Genomic DNA, 15280 nt, shown 5'->3' with positions numbered 1-15280 from the left:
TCATCATTTTTTTATTTGATAATTGAAAAGTACTTACTCATCGTTTTAGTGCAAGTCTCAACCTGATGGACATTACAATTTTGTCTATACAGGGTGTCCCAAAAATGTTGTAACAGCTTGAAAGGGATGGTTCAGGAGGTGATTTCAAATAACTTTTTCCTTAGCGAAAATGTTGTCCGAGGCTTCGTTAAGGAGATATTAAACGAAAACCCCGACCAATCAGAGGGCGAGTATGCCGGTTGAGCGTAAGCTACGCGCTAGGTGGCCGCGCTCATACGCTACCGCGAGCGCTCCATCGGCATACTCACGCTCTGATTGGTCGACGTTTTCCGTTAATATCTCCATAACGAAGCCTCGCACAACATTTTCGCTAAGGAAAAAGTTGTTTCAAATCACCTTCCGAACCATCCATTTCAAGGTGTTACAACATTTTTAGGACACCCTGTATATACAACGTTCAGTGACCACCGAACCAATTTTCTCTCTTGTAGAAAGAAGAATTCTCTTGTAGTTGAACTACAGTAGTTCGTGGAAAGAAGAGGTTTGAGAAACACTGTTGTATTCTTTAATTGTCCCGAACGCATGCGCACAGTTGCGTTGATCACCACGGGCTCCTTCCTCGCAGTCGTGCGTGACTGGGTTGACTGTTTCCTCTATGCATTATGGCCTTTTGTGTTTACGTCCCGTACGGCTGCAACATTGTCTGTTATAATATCGATCCCGGTGACCTGGCAGCATACGAATTATTTACACTTGTAGCTTTCTCAAATATAATTACCAGACTGCGGATATTTATGTATTTATGACGAATGTAAATGTACGAGGATGTTTACAAACAACATTTTAAATAAAATGCACGCCATACCAAGGGTACAGGATAATGTTTTCTGACGAAGCTTAAATTATATACTCAGAAAAATTATTCGACATTTCGAGAATAATCAAACGAAAGTCCTTTCATTGGAAATGTTTTATGCTTTTCTTTGAAGAAGATAAAATGAAGGAGAAAGAACCGATGTTTCCTGTTCTCAGCGACAGATGTTTTTATGAACAGACCGTTTTTAGAGCCAAAGAAGGGTGCGCGTCCAGACTCGAGCCTGGCGCCGTGCTGGGCCGCGTTCAAGCTACATATGATTACTGAAGTTTTTCAAACAGGCCTGCCAATTAAAGAAAAATTTATTCACAGGAAAATTTTCACGTTTCGTGGTAGTTACAAATCGAGTTTGTTCTATTTGGATCGATTAAATTGTTTACTTTAATCAAATTCAATTTTTACATGATAAACATGTGATATTTTATGCATCATAGACGGCAAATAATACGACGAAAAACAGAAGGTTCCAAAAAAAAAAAATATATATATATATATACATGTCGAATCGAGTAACCTCCTCCTTTTCGAAGTCGGTTAAAAAATAGAAATAAAGTTTGTATTGGTAGGGGTAGAAATTAACTCTGGGTTTTCGCGTTCAATCGTTTATAACTCAGTGTAACTCTAGGTGGAAATATTTATTTCATATTTTACTAGCAGGGAGGGAGGGAATATTAAAAGTTGCATGGTTTTTCTTTATAAATAAATGGTATGTTTACCTTAGAAAGGCACCGAATTAATTTCTACAGCTAATATTTAATGTAAAATTATTATTATTGAATTTGCACGCTTATGTGGACGAAGGTCGGAATCCTAAACGATCCGTGGCTTTAAAATAGCGGTACTACGTAATGATCACATGAATAGAGGTTCAGTTTTAGAATAGTCGCACGCTGAATGAACTTCGCCTACTATAGCTACCCACGGATTCAGGGATTTCGCTTCACAACTGTCACCTTGAAAATCTAGTAACAATAATAACATTGGAAGTGGCCGAAAGAAAAACGATTACAGTTGCAAAAAGTAAGAGTTGAGTAATGAACATGAACAAATAAAAATGTAAGCCTTTTCTTCAAACACAGAAGTGTTTTCTTAATTTTGTTTACTTTATGCTCGTTTTCTCTTCGTATGATACAGTACGATGGTTTTCTCTGAAGGTATAATCTCAATTTCAATTTGGAACGCACAATAATCGTTTTCCTGTGGGATTCTTCAATTATTATCGTTATATAGCGTGACAAAAAGTTGGCATCCATTTTTAAAAATAAAAAAACGAACTTTAAGAGATTGGCTAGAAAACACAGAAGCTTATATTATATAGAGATTTGTATAGTATAGAAATTTGTCATAAAAGGACGCTGAAATAAATACAAACATAAAGCATATTAATTCCTCGTCAAGAGTGCCTGGAATTAAAAGTAACATAACATAAAAAAAAAAAACGTTTTAAATTTCAAATTTTAATCTCTCACGCTAAGCGAAAAAAAAAAGGTAAGAACGCGAGGACAATAGCGCAGAATTACGATATTGTAGAAAGCGCCTGAAAGCCACATCCCCTAGCGACACCACTGGAAATAATAGCAAGTGAAACGACGCGAGAGAGGACGGCTGCGCCGTTAGTAGGGGAATCAATGAGTGTTACTCGACTCGCGGTACGTGCTTTTGTCTCCCTCCTCGTCGCTCTCGTTGAGATGTGCTCTGTACACTGTGGGCTCCCGGCGCGTTGTTCTATATCTATAGAAGGTAGATTCCAACCCTCTAAGCGTGACCGTGACTGTGACTCTGATCAAACCGAGTGCGCCTGTCCACCACTAGTGTGTACGCTGGCGCTGGCTGCACCTCTATTCGCTCGTCCTGCCTGTCACCCGTCTCTCCACGTGGTGCACACAACTCTCGCGTTCCACGCTCGTTGTTTAACACGACACACGTGCAGTCACACGGCGTGTCCGTGTCACCCGCAGGTATATCTATACCTAGGTCGCTACACCCGTTCCTTTAGCACATAAAAACTGACACCGAAAGCTACGCACACCGATTGCATCGCGAATATGCAGTCAGTCTCGTTAGTATTCGTACATTCTATGTCTCTATCGAAGAAATTTGTCGAAATTAAATGACGGGCTCTCGATGTTTTCAAATAAATGATTCGTTATAAATATGTATGTAAATAGTCTTCGCATATAGATCTTCATATATAGTCTTCGTATATTTATAATAAAAAATTTATTTAGAAACATCAAATCTATCATTCAATATCAACAAATTTTATTAATAGACACAGAGTGTACAAATAGTTACGGAACTAACTGTACATTACTTTATCTTGATGTCGATACAATGGTCACACACGATATCGTAAACAAAAACTATTTTCAACGAAAATAAGAATCGACGTCAAATGACAGCGGTAGTTGTTGGGAAGGGCTGCTCCACACTCCCCTCTCCCCCCCCCCCCTCTCATATTATCAACGGGCGCAAAACTACTTTAATACGTTCGTTAGAGGTTAATCGCAATTGCGAGGTCAGATTTCGAATTAAAATTACAATCGCGAGTATTAATGGACCAGTAACAATCGCTGCGGGCGATCCTATAGCAACAGAATTCAGTTCCAGGATTTCCAACACAGGAAACGGATAACGATCGCGTAGATCCAAAAATATGGAAGATTCGCATTGTATCCATACGACAGTCGTGGGAGTCGGGGGAGGGTGGATACGGTCGATTTTGCGGAGGGTTCTTTTATTTGGCCAACATCGGTGGTGTTCGAGGCTGTGGAGATCAGTCGTCGGCCAAGGTACAAGAATCCTCTGCGTTGGAGGATGCAGGGGGTGGGTGGGTTGGCAGAGAGGAACCGGTGAGCTGCGCCTTCGACGGGAATCGAGGGAGCGCGACAGAGAGCCACTGACATAGAACGGGGACGGAGTACCAGGGGAAGAAAGGGAGATCCGGACAAAGAGAGAACGAAGCCGAAAGGGTGGGAGACCCGAGCCCGCGTGAAGGAGGGGGAACGCGTAGCGGGCGAGAAGGAGAGGGAGATATACGGGACCGAGGGAGAGGGAAAATCCGGTTGCCTGGCGACGAGCCATCTAGTTCGATCCCAGCCAGCCGACCAGCCACCCTCTGGCTCTGTAGGAGCAACGGGAGAAGGCGAGCATCGTTTCGTTTCCTTGTCGTTCTTAAATTTCCCAAAACTACCGCGCCTTTGTTTCCGTCGGTTTCCGTTGTGGCCATTTTGCCCCGTTTCTCATTCCATGGGGGATACGTTTTCGCCGCCGTACGTGCGCGTTCCTCGCACGACGGTTTTCGGTTAGCCTGGGGTAAAAAGGTGCACGGTTTCAAGGCCGGCGAGCTAGCGTGCAACGTGTCCCAGAACGTGTGTGAATCGGTTTTGAAACAGTTTTAACGAAGAGGATGAGAGTGACCCTTGCGGCGGCCTGCGGGGGGAGCCAGGCCTGAAGGGAAGAAAACGAGAAGCAGGAAGAGAAGGACCGAGGTAGAGGGAGCAGGTGACAGAGAGAGAGAGAGAGATAGAGGACGGTACGTGTAGACCAGCACACATGTGTGAAGATGATCTCGAGGCGAGGTGAGACCGATAACCGGATAAGACGTGGAAAATGAGGCTGGGATCTTCGAGATACCCGAATCGCAATGGAAACCGATGAAGTGCTCGCGTTCGAACGCTGCGAAAATAAATAGTGCCGACATCTTTCAAACGGATCCCTCGCCGAGATGCATCGCTGCATCGTCTCCCGTGTTCTCCGTTGCAACGATTGGAATCAATGTCGATCGGTCGAATCGAGTCTCGAATTGCCATCGAGGAGCTAGAGTCTCCCGAAAATTCGATCGAGAAATTGCGAAGTTCGCGTCTGATGGATTTCGATCGTACGCATCGCGTTTGGAATCGATTGAATCGATACTCGAGGCGGAGATCGATCGAGAAGTTAACGCGGTCGGTCTAGGGAATATTTTTCCGACGAACGGAGGAAGAAGGTGGCCCATCGAAGGAGCTTGCCAACTGTAACGGAACTCGTGTCTTTTTTCACCCTGTTGAGGTCTGCGCTTAGCCCAGCAACATGTTCCAGTGTATTATTCAGCAGAGAAACGGATGGATTCATCCTTATAACACTGACACCAAGGACGTATTCCCAGGTACGATTCGTTTGATGCAAATACGTCACTGTTTACTCGATAGAAACTCACCGTCAGGCTAGTCAGGGGATGAAAGGACCAAGAGTGAGAGAGCGATATCATTTTGTTCGACGCACAGTGCGACTGAATTATCGAGTTACAGACGTATAAATCGAGGTTTAGTTATCGTTGTCGAAATATTCAATTGTTGTGATTATAGTTTAGGTAAAAATATTTACAGTCAGTGTAATAAGTATTCGTACAGGAACCAATTCGAAATAAAACTTCATATATTTATTTTATTAGTAAATTTTAGGGGAAGAAATAATTAACCAACATTCCTACATATTTTTAGAGTAGAATTTGCGTAAATTAAAGTTTATTGTTTTTAATGTTAACCTCTTATGTATTTCTTTTCTTATTAATTTTATTTGAAATTTGTTGCTGTACGAATTCTTACACTGACTGTATATTACATTTTGGTACGTCAAGATATTAATCTTCTAAATTCTTAACCTTATTTCCGTTATAATGAATTTATATGCATATCAGTCTCAACCTGATGGACATTGCAATGTAATTGTTCTTTTTCTAACAGATCACAATCATAGATACTTGACGATTATCACGCGTAGAAATTATTTTATCTAATAAATTAATTATTTAATCGAACTTTTTTCATTTCTCGATTTTTGTTCGCTAACGTCGCACTGTGCGAGGTACAGTCCCGTGCAAAAGTCTTAGGCCATTTACGTTACAATTACATCTTTTTCATATTTATTGCTAAAGAAACAGTATAACGGTATATATTGATTTTGCTTATACAAGGTGTTTCGTTTAAATCGGAACGGTTAAATATCTCGTGAGAAGTTGAAGCTCCCAAAAAAATGTTTTCAAGTGTTTCGACAGTTCAAATTTTACAAGCAATTGTTTATGCGCGTAAGAGTGGAAATGGTCAATTTTCAAGATTTTTAAAATCTGTTTTTTCCCGATTCTTTAGAATCGTTTATACCCGTTTGTACCGCTTTTCGTCTCGTTTCTACCTCGATAGTTTAAATTTTACAAGCAATTGTTGATACAGTTGAATTATAAAATGTAAACTATCGAGGTACAAACGAAACGAAAAGCGGTACAAACCGGTACAAACGATTCTAAAGAATCGGGAAAAAATAGATTTTAGAAATCTTGAAAATTGACCATTTCCACTCTTACGCGTATAAACAATTGCTCGTAAAATTCAAACTATTGAGGTACAAACGAAACGAAAAGCGGTACAAACAGGTACAAACGATTCTAAAGAATCGGGAAAAAACAGATTTTAGAAATCTTGAAAATTGACCGTTTCCACTCTTACGCGTCGAAACAATTCCTTGTAAAATTTAATTATTTAAATTTATATTATTTGTAATTTCCCTATTATTATTCTTTCATTTGATGATCGAAAATTATTACTCGCCATTGTGGTGCAAGTCTCAACCTGATGGACTTAACAATTAATCAAAATGGAATTTAGGAAGTTGCTAAAAATTTGATGTGTTATAAAAACCGATATTATAAGCCTTAAAAAAAAAAAAAAAAAAAAAAAAATTCCTGATCGTGTCGTTGCTGAAATATAATTCATCAAAATTTGAAAGAGAACGTAGAGAAGTTGCGCGGTGACAGTCAGCGTTGTTAACACCATCGTTTCTCGAGTTCACGAACGTATCTATAGATATATATTTATTGATTAGATACGGATCGATTTATTGCGGACGCGAGCGAAAGCAATAAGACTGTACTTGGACGAAACTTTCAAAATAATATTTTTGAACGTGACTATCTCGAAACAACTACCGTACAGTTTTGTCCGTTTTTTTTTTTAATTCTTCTGTCTCAGTGGTATTGTTTTGCATTTTGTTTGCGTTATACAATACTGGAAATAGTAGATCGGCAGGAACACCTAACGCCACTTGCGTACTCTGCGAACGTCATTCTAAACGTATAGAATTTCTGTTGTTACGTAGGAACGTACTTGGAATGAAACAAGAAAAACGAAACGATAATAAATAATCTTGGATAACGGGCTGGCAGCGTCGTTTGATAAAATACTCGAAACAATTTGCAAATAAATACAAATTCCTGGCGTTAACCTTGTCGTTATCGTCAGTCAAATAAATGCGGTTAACGCTATCGTGAGACCGCGGATGCTTATACAAATTCATATTTATATATACGGATGTACATTTAAAACTTGAACGAAAGTATATCTTGTTTTTGAAATATTTTTTTATTACGTGATCCATTTTTAACTTTCCGATTTATAGGGAAGTTATTGTATTCGTTTATATTTCATTTGTCTTTGTATTCATTTTGCACGCGTGTCTCTGAGATATATTTACATATTAATTTGCTTGGTCGCGAATCGATGAAGATTTTTTATCTAATTCTGTTTTAGTGCAGTACTTGGTAAATAATAATGTACGTTAAAATAACAGGGATTTTTTTTCTGATAGTAAGAACTATACATACATATTCTTTTGTATACTTGTGTACTTCTTTGGAATGTGTGACTAAAGAAATATGAAAAATTTGCATGATTTTTTCTTAAATAAAATATATAAATAAATAAGATAAATTTACCTTACAAACGCACGGAATTCATTTCCAAATTATACAAAGAATTATTAATGGAGAACAATTGCTGAATTTTATCCTTTAATGAGATAAAATCAAGTCGCATGTTTAATTACAAAACATTCTTTATTTTAACATTCTTTCGTTTCCTTCATTTTTATCAAACGATTAAAATCATACTGGATAGCGTTCTCACAGTCTTTCTTTCTGTCGCTTTTTCCTACTTCTTTTAAAGTTGAACGCACTGGAAATTGCATTCTAAATTCCAAGACAGTGCAAATATTTGCGTTGATCGAAAACCTCAGATTTAATGCAGATTGTATTGTTCATTGTTTATCCATTCTCGTACAGGTATCGCAAATTAACTGTTCTAACGATGCGAAGAGAACAGCAGCGTAGGTAGAACAGTAATTTAATTTCCATTGAAGCGCGGTAATTGTTTTGTCAGATCCCCCTTAATTATTAAAATATTCAGCCCTTGCATACATTTTTCATTAACGATTTTGCGTATTTATTTATTTCTATCCGAGTGTACAGGGCGCACAAAACATATTAAGTATGTAAAAATATAAAAACATACTCAATGATTCGTGAAAGTGAATTTTATGCATTTATGATACAAACTAACATAATAAATACATGGTAAACATAACCAAAAGGTACGTGCACTTATGGAAAACGGAATAAAAATATTATTATTATATATTAATTGTAGAATATATTTCACACACGTTATCTATATTTTTTGATCGTTTTCCATGGTACTATAAATCATAAATGCACGAACTATGCAGTCTAGTTGTAATTTAAATTCAACTATCTAAAAATGTTACGCAATCTTTTTCCTACGATTTATTTCGAGCACTTGTCGCAGCGAAATAAATTGATAAATTTAAAATAAATTATAGTCGTCATACCAAGTTCAGATGGTTAACTGAATTGTTCTGTTCCATTGAATAAACCATTTCCCACGACCATCGTCGCGCTCGCATACCTACTCTGTTCCAGGAGTCATGCCATTTCGTTTCCCAATGAAATTTACAATTTTAATGGAATCGTTCGAGACCGAGACTTAGGTATCGCTCTAATGTCTATAGTTCGAAACAAAAATTGTAATATTATTTAATTTCTAAATATTTATATACAAAATTCTTTTTTAAATTCCAGACCGTTTCTAAATAAACAGATGAAATGTCAATAATTCATTTTATCACTGTAACAGTGAATCTATCTGATGTTATTTAATTTCCTTTTGTTTCCTTTCGATACGTAATCGACTAAATTTTCGTTGCGGGTCTATCCAGAGGACATCGCACTATCTTTTGGCCTCGTATTACACCGCAGTTTCTAGCTTGGTCACTTACACGCGAACCGCGGCACAATTGTGACCAGTCCGTGTGTATCAGAATTGAGATAACGAAAAGCAAACCGAGCCAACGACGCAATAACCATTTAACGCTTCCCTTCAATTCGTGCAGGAAGGAAGTTGATAGAGAAACGTTGCGCTGCATATCAATTTGCGTGCATGTCGTGTGCGAAAAATTTGCCCTTTCGCTTCTAGTGTCAACTTAATTACAGGGTACAGGACAAAATGGCCGAAAATCTCCAATAAAATAACAGAAACCAGATAACGTTCGCGTAGCTTTTGAAGATACAAATGCGTTAGATTTAAACGCGTAGAACTTTTTTGAAAATATTGTTTTATTTAATTAACAAGGGAACCTTACGGATCTGATTTTTATTTTGATTTTGATTTTGATTTTGATTTTGATTTTGATTTTGATGAAATCATTTTAGGTTATTCTAGAACATTAACAAGCATTGTGTGCAAAAGGAATTGTGTCAATGCCTCCTCGGTTTTGAGAGAAAAAAAAAATATATAAAATACTGTACGAATGAGAGACATTTATATCAAAATTGCAAAATTGCTTAGCGAAAATGTTCTCCGAGGCTTCGTTAGAAAGATATTAACGATAAACCCTCGACCAATCAGAGCGCGCGGATACCGTTGGAGCGGCCGCGGTAGGCGTGGATACGCACTAGGCGGCCGCGCTCATACGCTATCGCGAGCGCTCCACCGGCATCCTCGCGCTCTGATTGGTCGGCCGCCTAGCGCTACACCGCGATACGCGCGCTCTGATTGGTCAGTGTTTTCCGTTTATATCTCGTCAACGAAGCCTCGGACAATATTTTCGTTAAGGAAAAAGTTGTTTCAAATCACCTCCCCAACCACTCCTTTCAAGGTGTTACAACATTTTTGGGACACCCTGTATAGATACATAGTAATATCGTAGAAATCAGATTGAAAACTTGGAAGGTTAATGTAACAAAAATAATACGTGTACATTTTTATATATATAATATACGATATATAATTTTATAAATTTGTTGTCTACCAAACTTTGTATAAATACACAAGCTGCAATGGTCATCAGATTGAGACTTGAGTTGTGTATACATAGTATATGTAGGTTCATCGTAATGGGAACGGGTCGAGAACTTCGAAGGCAATTCTAACAACAATAAGTGAAAAAATATATCCGGTCAAGGAGGTCAAAAGCACCCTTAGACCGATTTCGATTTGCCATGATATATTCAATAGGTTATAAAAAAAGACTAATCTGTGCCAAGTCTCAAGTCTCTATCTCGACTGATGGAGGAATAAACAGAAAAAAATAAAGATCACATTTTGACCAATTTCGCTCGACCTACTGCATGAAAAATTTTGAAAAATATCAGAGATATTTCAGTCAGCGAGTTACGTGTTCCGGAATTTTTTCAAATTCCTCAATACAAAATCTGAGCTGCGAAAAGTAAAAAACGCAACAAAAAAAAATATGAAAAATTTCGGTTTTTGCACGGTTTTATAATAAATTTCTGTAAAACCAAAAAACTAATTAGAAAAGAAACATCTACGATTATTCGTGACACAATGAATTATTCTTACAATTTTTATATATTATATAATAAAGTATATTACATTAAATATATAATATATACATATTATGATTATTTTATATATTAAATATTATATTATATGAGCGACTCAATGAATTATGATTACAATTTTATTTATAATTAGCTGCATTCTGATCTAAGTAAAATTAAAATAGTACGTTCAAAAAGGTCACTTTCGAATTACGTATGTCGCCCTAGAGGCGCCACTCGAGCGCAGAGGGTTAACACAATTATTACGTAATTCCAATACAACTAAAATAATTTTCCCTCGGAAGTTTCTCAATCTCGAAATCGTCGTCAGCTCACCCCGAGCGAAAATGTCGTCGAGGTTTAAAAGCCGCACGCGCAAGTGTAAACGCAACACAAAGTAACAAAGTTAAGACGGATGTGTGCACGTACATGGAATATACATATCGTGCGATAATATATCCAGTAGGCGTAGAGAGGAAGGCGCGTGCGTGTAGGCCTTGCTGGTAATTGTCGTTAATTTAACGACAGTCACAACTGCCTGTCCTTACTGGTCAGTTGACGCGGCAAAGTTCCCTCTCGACTGGTCGGCCAATGTTATACAAGACTCTACGCCATTGTTTCACATTCATTCCTGTCGATAGTTTCTCATTTCAGCACTCTACTTCATAGGGTTATTGAGATCATTCGTTTATGTCGCTACTGATTTCCTTTACTCGGGTGATTCGTTTACATCTTTGCTGATTTCGTTGCTCCTTTTCGATAACTCGCAATATCTATACGTTCCGTAAGAAGCTGTGTCGAAATTATACAATTTTTATATATTGTTTATTTTAAAACAGTGACGGTTAAATCGAGGTAGGCTGATATAATTCGTATGCAATCAAATAACAATCGAGTGAAGTTTAGGTAAAATCCTACATTAAATAAATCCACGAAACAACTACCTTAAGATACCGAAACCTCCAAAATCCAAGTGTTAGTATACTTTCGATCTTATCTTCGATTGTATCTTCGATCTCAACTTCGTACATCTGAATCTTTAATTATACAAGAAAATTGCAATTTCAAATACTTCTCGCCAGTTTTAATACGTCAAATAGTGACACTTGCCGTACGACCTAAATTAAATCTCGACATCTCAGATCTGAATACGTATTTACACGAGAGAATCTCGTTTCGAAGTATTAGGTTGTCCCGAAAGTTTCTTTCGCGAGTTGCACTCAATTATTTGATGTGACCGTGTTTATATAAATAGGCAATCTAATTTCATAGATATTCATGTTGTAACGGTAATGGAGCAAAATGAATCGTGGACAATTCAGTAATGTAACATAAAACATAAAATATCGTGCATGTATTACTTATTAATAAAGCGAAAGAAACTTTTGAGACAACCTAATACTTTCCGCCAATATAACCTATCGAGTGCTGACTTCCCATATGCTACGATCTAGATTAACATCTCGACATCTTAGACCCGGCCATCTTCCCTCCGAACCCTCGATTGTACAATAAAAATCCCATTTCGAGTCCCTTATCAGCAATTAGAACCCATCAAGGGTTGTCTTTCGATATCTCAACAGTCCCATTAGCTGCGAAGGAGCAACGACCAGGGTCGCCTCGACGCCATCTATCGACAGGAATCGGTTTCCATCGAGTCTCGACGGTCGCGTTCGGTTCGCAGTCGCATTTCGGCCAGCGTTCCTCATATACTGTGTCGTGTTCGCGAGTTGTTTTTTTCCCGCAAAGTCGACATATTGACCGATCGTCAACCGTACCTTCTGTCGCGAAAGCCATACTGGTGTGTGATTTGTGGTACGAGCAGTGAGTTGTGACCGGAGAAAGGACGCGTTTATAGTGAACGTTATTTCACAATGGGCCACGATTACCGAACTTGCATGCGAGTGCCCTCGTGTTAGAAGTTCGCTGATCAAAACAATTCTGTTTCTCGTGTTCCGTGCGACATTGGGTGATGTGTGTTTAGTGAAGTTTGGCCGAGTCTAACGTTCTCTGGTCGAAGTAGAAATGTGAGACGTTTACAGAGATTTTCGGGGAGATGCTTGCATGCAAAGCGACCATAAGGCAATTTAAAATTTTTGAACGATTTGTTGGGTTTGTTTCGAATATCTCTACTTGGTTATCTGGTTAGGACGATATCTGATCCGATCTGTTTACTACGGTATCTATTTAGTTGCTTGGTTCTTGCCTGTGGAAGAGTCAGGACCGTTGTTTTGGAAATGAAATGAAAATTTATCGACTCAATGTTTTGTTTACATAAATAAGTGTACCTTTTTTTTAAGTAAGAATCACATTGAAACAGAAAGTTTTAGTACGAATTGAGAATTTCGGTGAAATTGTTTTGGTGAATGTCGAAGAACATTATACGTACAAAACGAATGACATTGACAGTAATTATTGTTCTATTGAATTGATTATAATTAATGTTTTGTTGAAATAACGTTAGAAGAATGTTGAGTATACTTATATAAAATGAATAATTTAATATTATTTAAACGATTATAATTTATTTATCATTGAAGTATCTCGGGTATATTTAGAAAAGAAAATCGAAAAATTGTGAATTTAATTATTATCGAATCGTTACAAGTACTAGTTACAAAAATAACGAGTTTATCTAGGAAATTACCGATAGCTTAAAATATTAAAATATTACGATTTAAACTTCAGAAATCTTAAAACCAAGAAAATGTAGCTTTGACATTCGTTATTAATTGCTTACAGCTGTGAAGTACAATATATCCTTAATATTTGACCCCCTAACGTGGCTTATCACATTATTAACACGCTCACCGTCACGTCGCCCACATGTGGATGACAGGACTTTACTATACAGGGTGTTCCAAAAATGCTGGCGGTCCTTGAAAAGGGTGGTTCGGGGGGTGATTTGAAATAACTTTTTCCTTAGCGAAAATGTTCTCCGGGGCTTCGTTAGGAAGATATTAACGAAAAACCCTCGACCAATCAGAGCGCGAGTATGCCAGTGGAGCGGCCGCGGTAGCGTATGAGCGCGGCCGCCTAGCGCGTAGCCACGCCCACTGCTGGCGCTCCACCGGCATACTCGCGCTCTTATTGGTCGGTCGCCTAGCGCGCAGCGTATGCTACTGCGGGTGCTCCACCGGCATCCTCGCGCTCTGATTGGTCGAGGTTTTCTCTTAATATCTCCTCAACGAAGTCTCGTACAACATTTTCGCTAAGGAAAAAGTTGTTTCGAATCACCTCCCGAACCACCCCTTTCAATATGTTACAACATTTTTGGGACACCCTGTATAACATAATTTCTAATGCGAGATGTTAAAGAAAAGAAATCCGGTTAATATTCACGAATTCCGCTAACGTTATAAAAATAAATAATTCCCTAAGTCTCAGTAGTCCCCAAACAAAGTTCGATTCCCCTAGAAATGTTCGTAAATATTCACGCGTCGCTAAACGTGTTAAATATCGTCGATTTGCAACCTGGAAAAACAAGATTACGGGTTAGAATGTCAGTTCGAAAGCAGCATTTGGGTGTTTCCGTTCCTCCATGATATAAAACGGTCTATTAAGGCCATACTTGAAGGCAATTTAAAAATAATTCTCTGCGTAGCCATCGCGCTGTGAAAACTGTGTCCGTTGCTCTTTGAGAAGTTTACGCAACAACGTGCATCATTATCTGGAGCCGATCAGAACCGATAATCGCGAAGCATAAGCTCGCGATATGGCAACTTGCCGTTCGAGAGAGTTGCATTCTATTAACAGAATCCTTTCTCAGGCTATAACGGGCGCCGGGAGCTCACAGGAGCAACAGTTTTTTTTATGCCACTGCGCTTTCAAGTTTCTCTGATAATATTCCAAAGCAGAACCTTTGTACGCTTTGTTGACCATGAAAAGATACTTCGAAACATTAAACTCTCTCAAAGCGACATTTTTTTTTTCCCCCTCTCGAAATCTGATTTTTACTAGGAATTCGCCGATGTTTTTCTACGCGGACGTTACTCACGGAAAATGTTCAAGTTTACAAATACGTTAGGTCCTCGGGTATCGCAAGTATAACCTCTCGAGGGATGAATTTTAAATGCATCTTTATTTCGCTGTAATTGAATATACACGAAACAAAGAAATTTTTATGCGTACATTTTTAATACACAAATATGCTTTTTCACTTTGGTACGGTATCTATTTTATTTTTATAACCCATTGGGATTGTAAGTAATGGTAATTTTAATATAAAAGCAAACGCACACGAAAAGTAATTTTCGTGGAAGGTAACAAGTTTTATCTCATTTACAGGCTTGTCGTATTTTGTATTATCTTGTTATTATATTTATTTTCTCAGTGTCTTATCAAAGGAATTCATTTCCTGTGATGAAAAAATAAGATTGATATATAATTGTTATTTAAATTCAAAATTATAATTTCACAAGCTATTTACGAAAAATTAATTTTCTTAAATTTCAGACATGTTAATAAAAAAAAAACCAAATTGCTTAATATCTGAAAAAGGATCGATTTTATAGAAAATTTGTATGTAACATATTTTGTAGGTAATTTAATTTTCCAAAAAAGTGCACCTATGTATAATTTTATAAAAGCCAATATTTGACGAATTATTTCCGAAAAACTGGTTTTCTTATGTGATTTCGCACCAGTTTTAATTAAAAATTTGATTCAAAGCTTTCTAATTCGAGAAATATTATTCGTACAAACTTTGCTTACAAGGTTTTTTTTTTGTATATAATTTT

At 37.7% G+C, this 15280-nt stretch overlaps 1 protein-coding gene across 11 annotated transcripts in view; it reads left to right on the top strand.

Annotated features, from left to right (window-relative positions):
* LOC128872431 (SLIT-ROBO Rho GTPase-activating protein 1-like) overlaps window positions 1-15280 on the top strand; it is a 32722-nt gene that overhangs the window by 1997 nt on the left and 15445 nt on the right. For 2 of the 11 annotated variants that reach the window (XM_054115105.1, XM_054115104.1), the window contains exon 1: window positions 11109-12568. The exons of 3 other annotated variants lie outside the window; for them this stretch is intronic. Coding sequence is in view for 1 of the 8 variants with exons in the window: in XM_054115098.1 (XP_053971073.1) it covers window positions 4946-5021 (76 nt within the window). In the remaining 7 variants the exon portion in view is untranslated. Of the gene's footprint in view, window positions 1-3939; window positions 5022-11108; window positions 12654-15280 lie in introns of those variants that run through there. 6 more of the 11 variants (XM_054115100.1, XM_054115101.1, XM_054115103.1 and 3 more) reach the window with 5 other exon arrangements.

Source organism: Hylaeus volcanicus, chromosome 2 (assembly GCF_026283585.1).
Source record: "Hylaeus volcanicus isolate JK05 chromosome 2, UHH_iyHylVolc1.0_haploid, whole genome shotgun sequence".
NCBI classification, from domain to species: domain Eukaryota; kingdom Metazoa; phylum Arthropoda; class Insecta; order Hymenoptera; family Colletidae; genus Hylaeus; species Hylaeus volcanicus.
The sequence above is the reverse complement of the archived record's forward strand: the minus strand, read 5'-3'. Positions and strand labels throughout refer to the sequence as shown.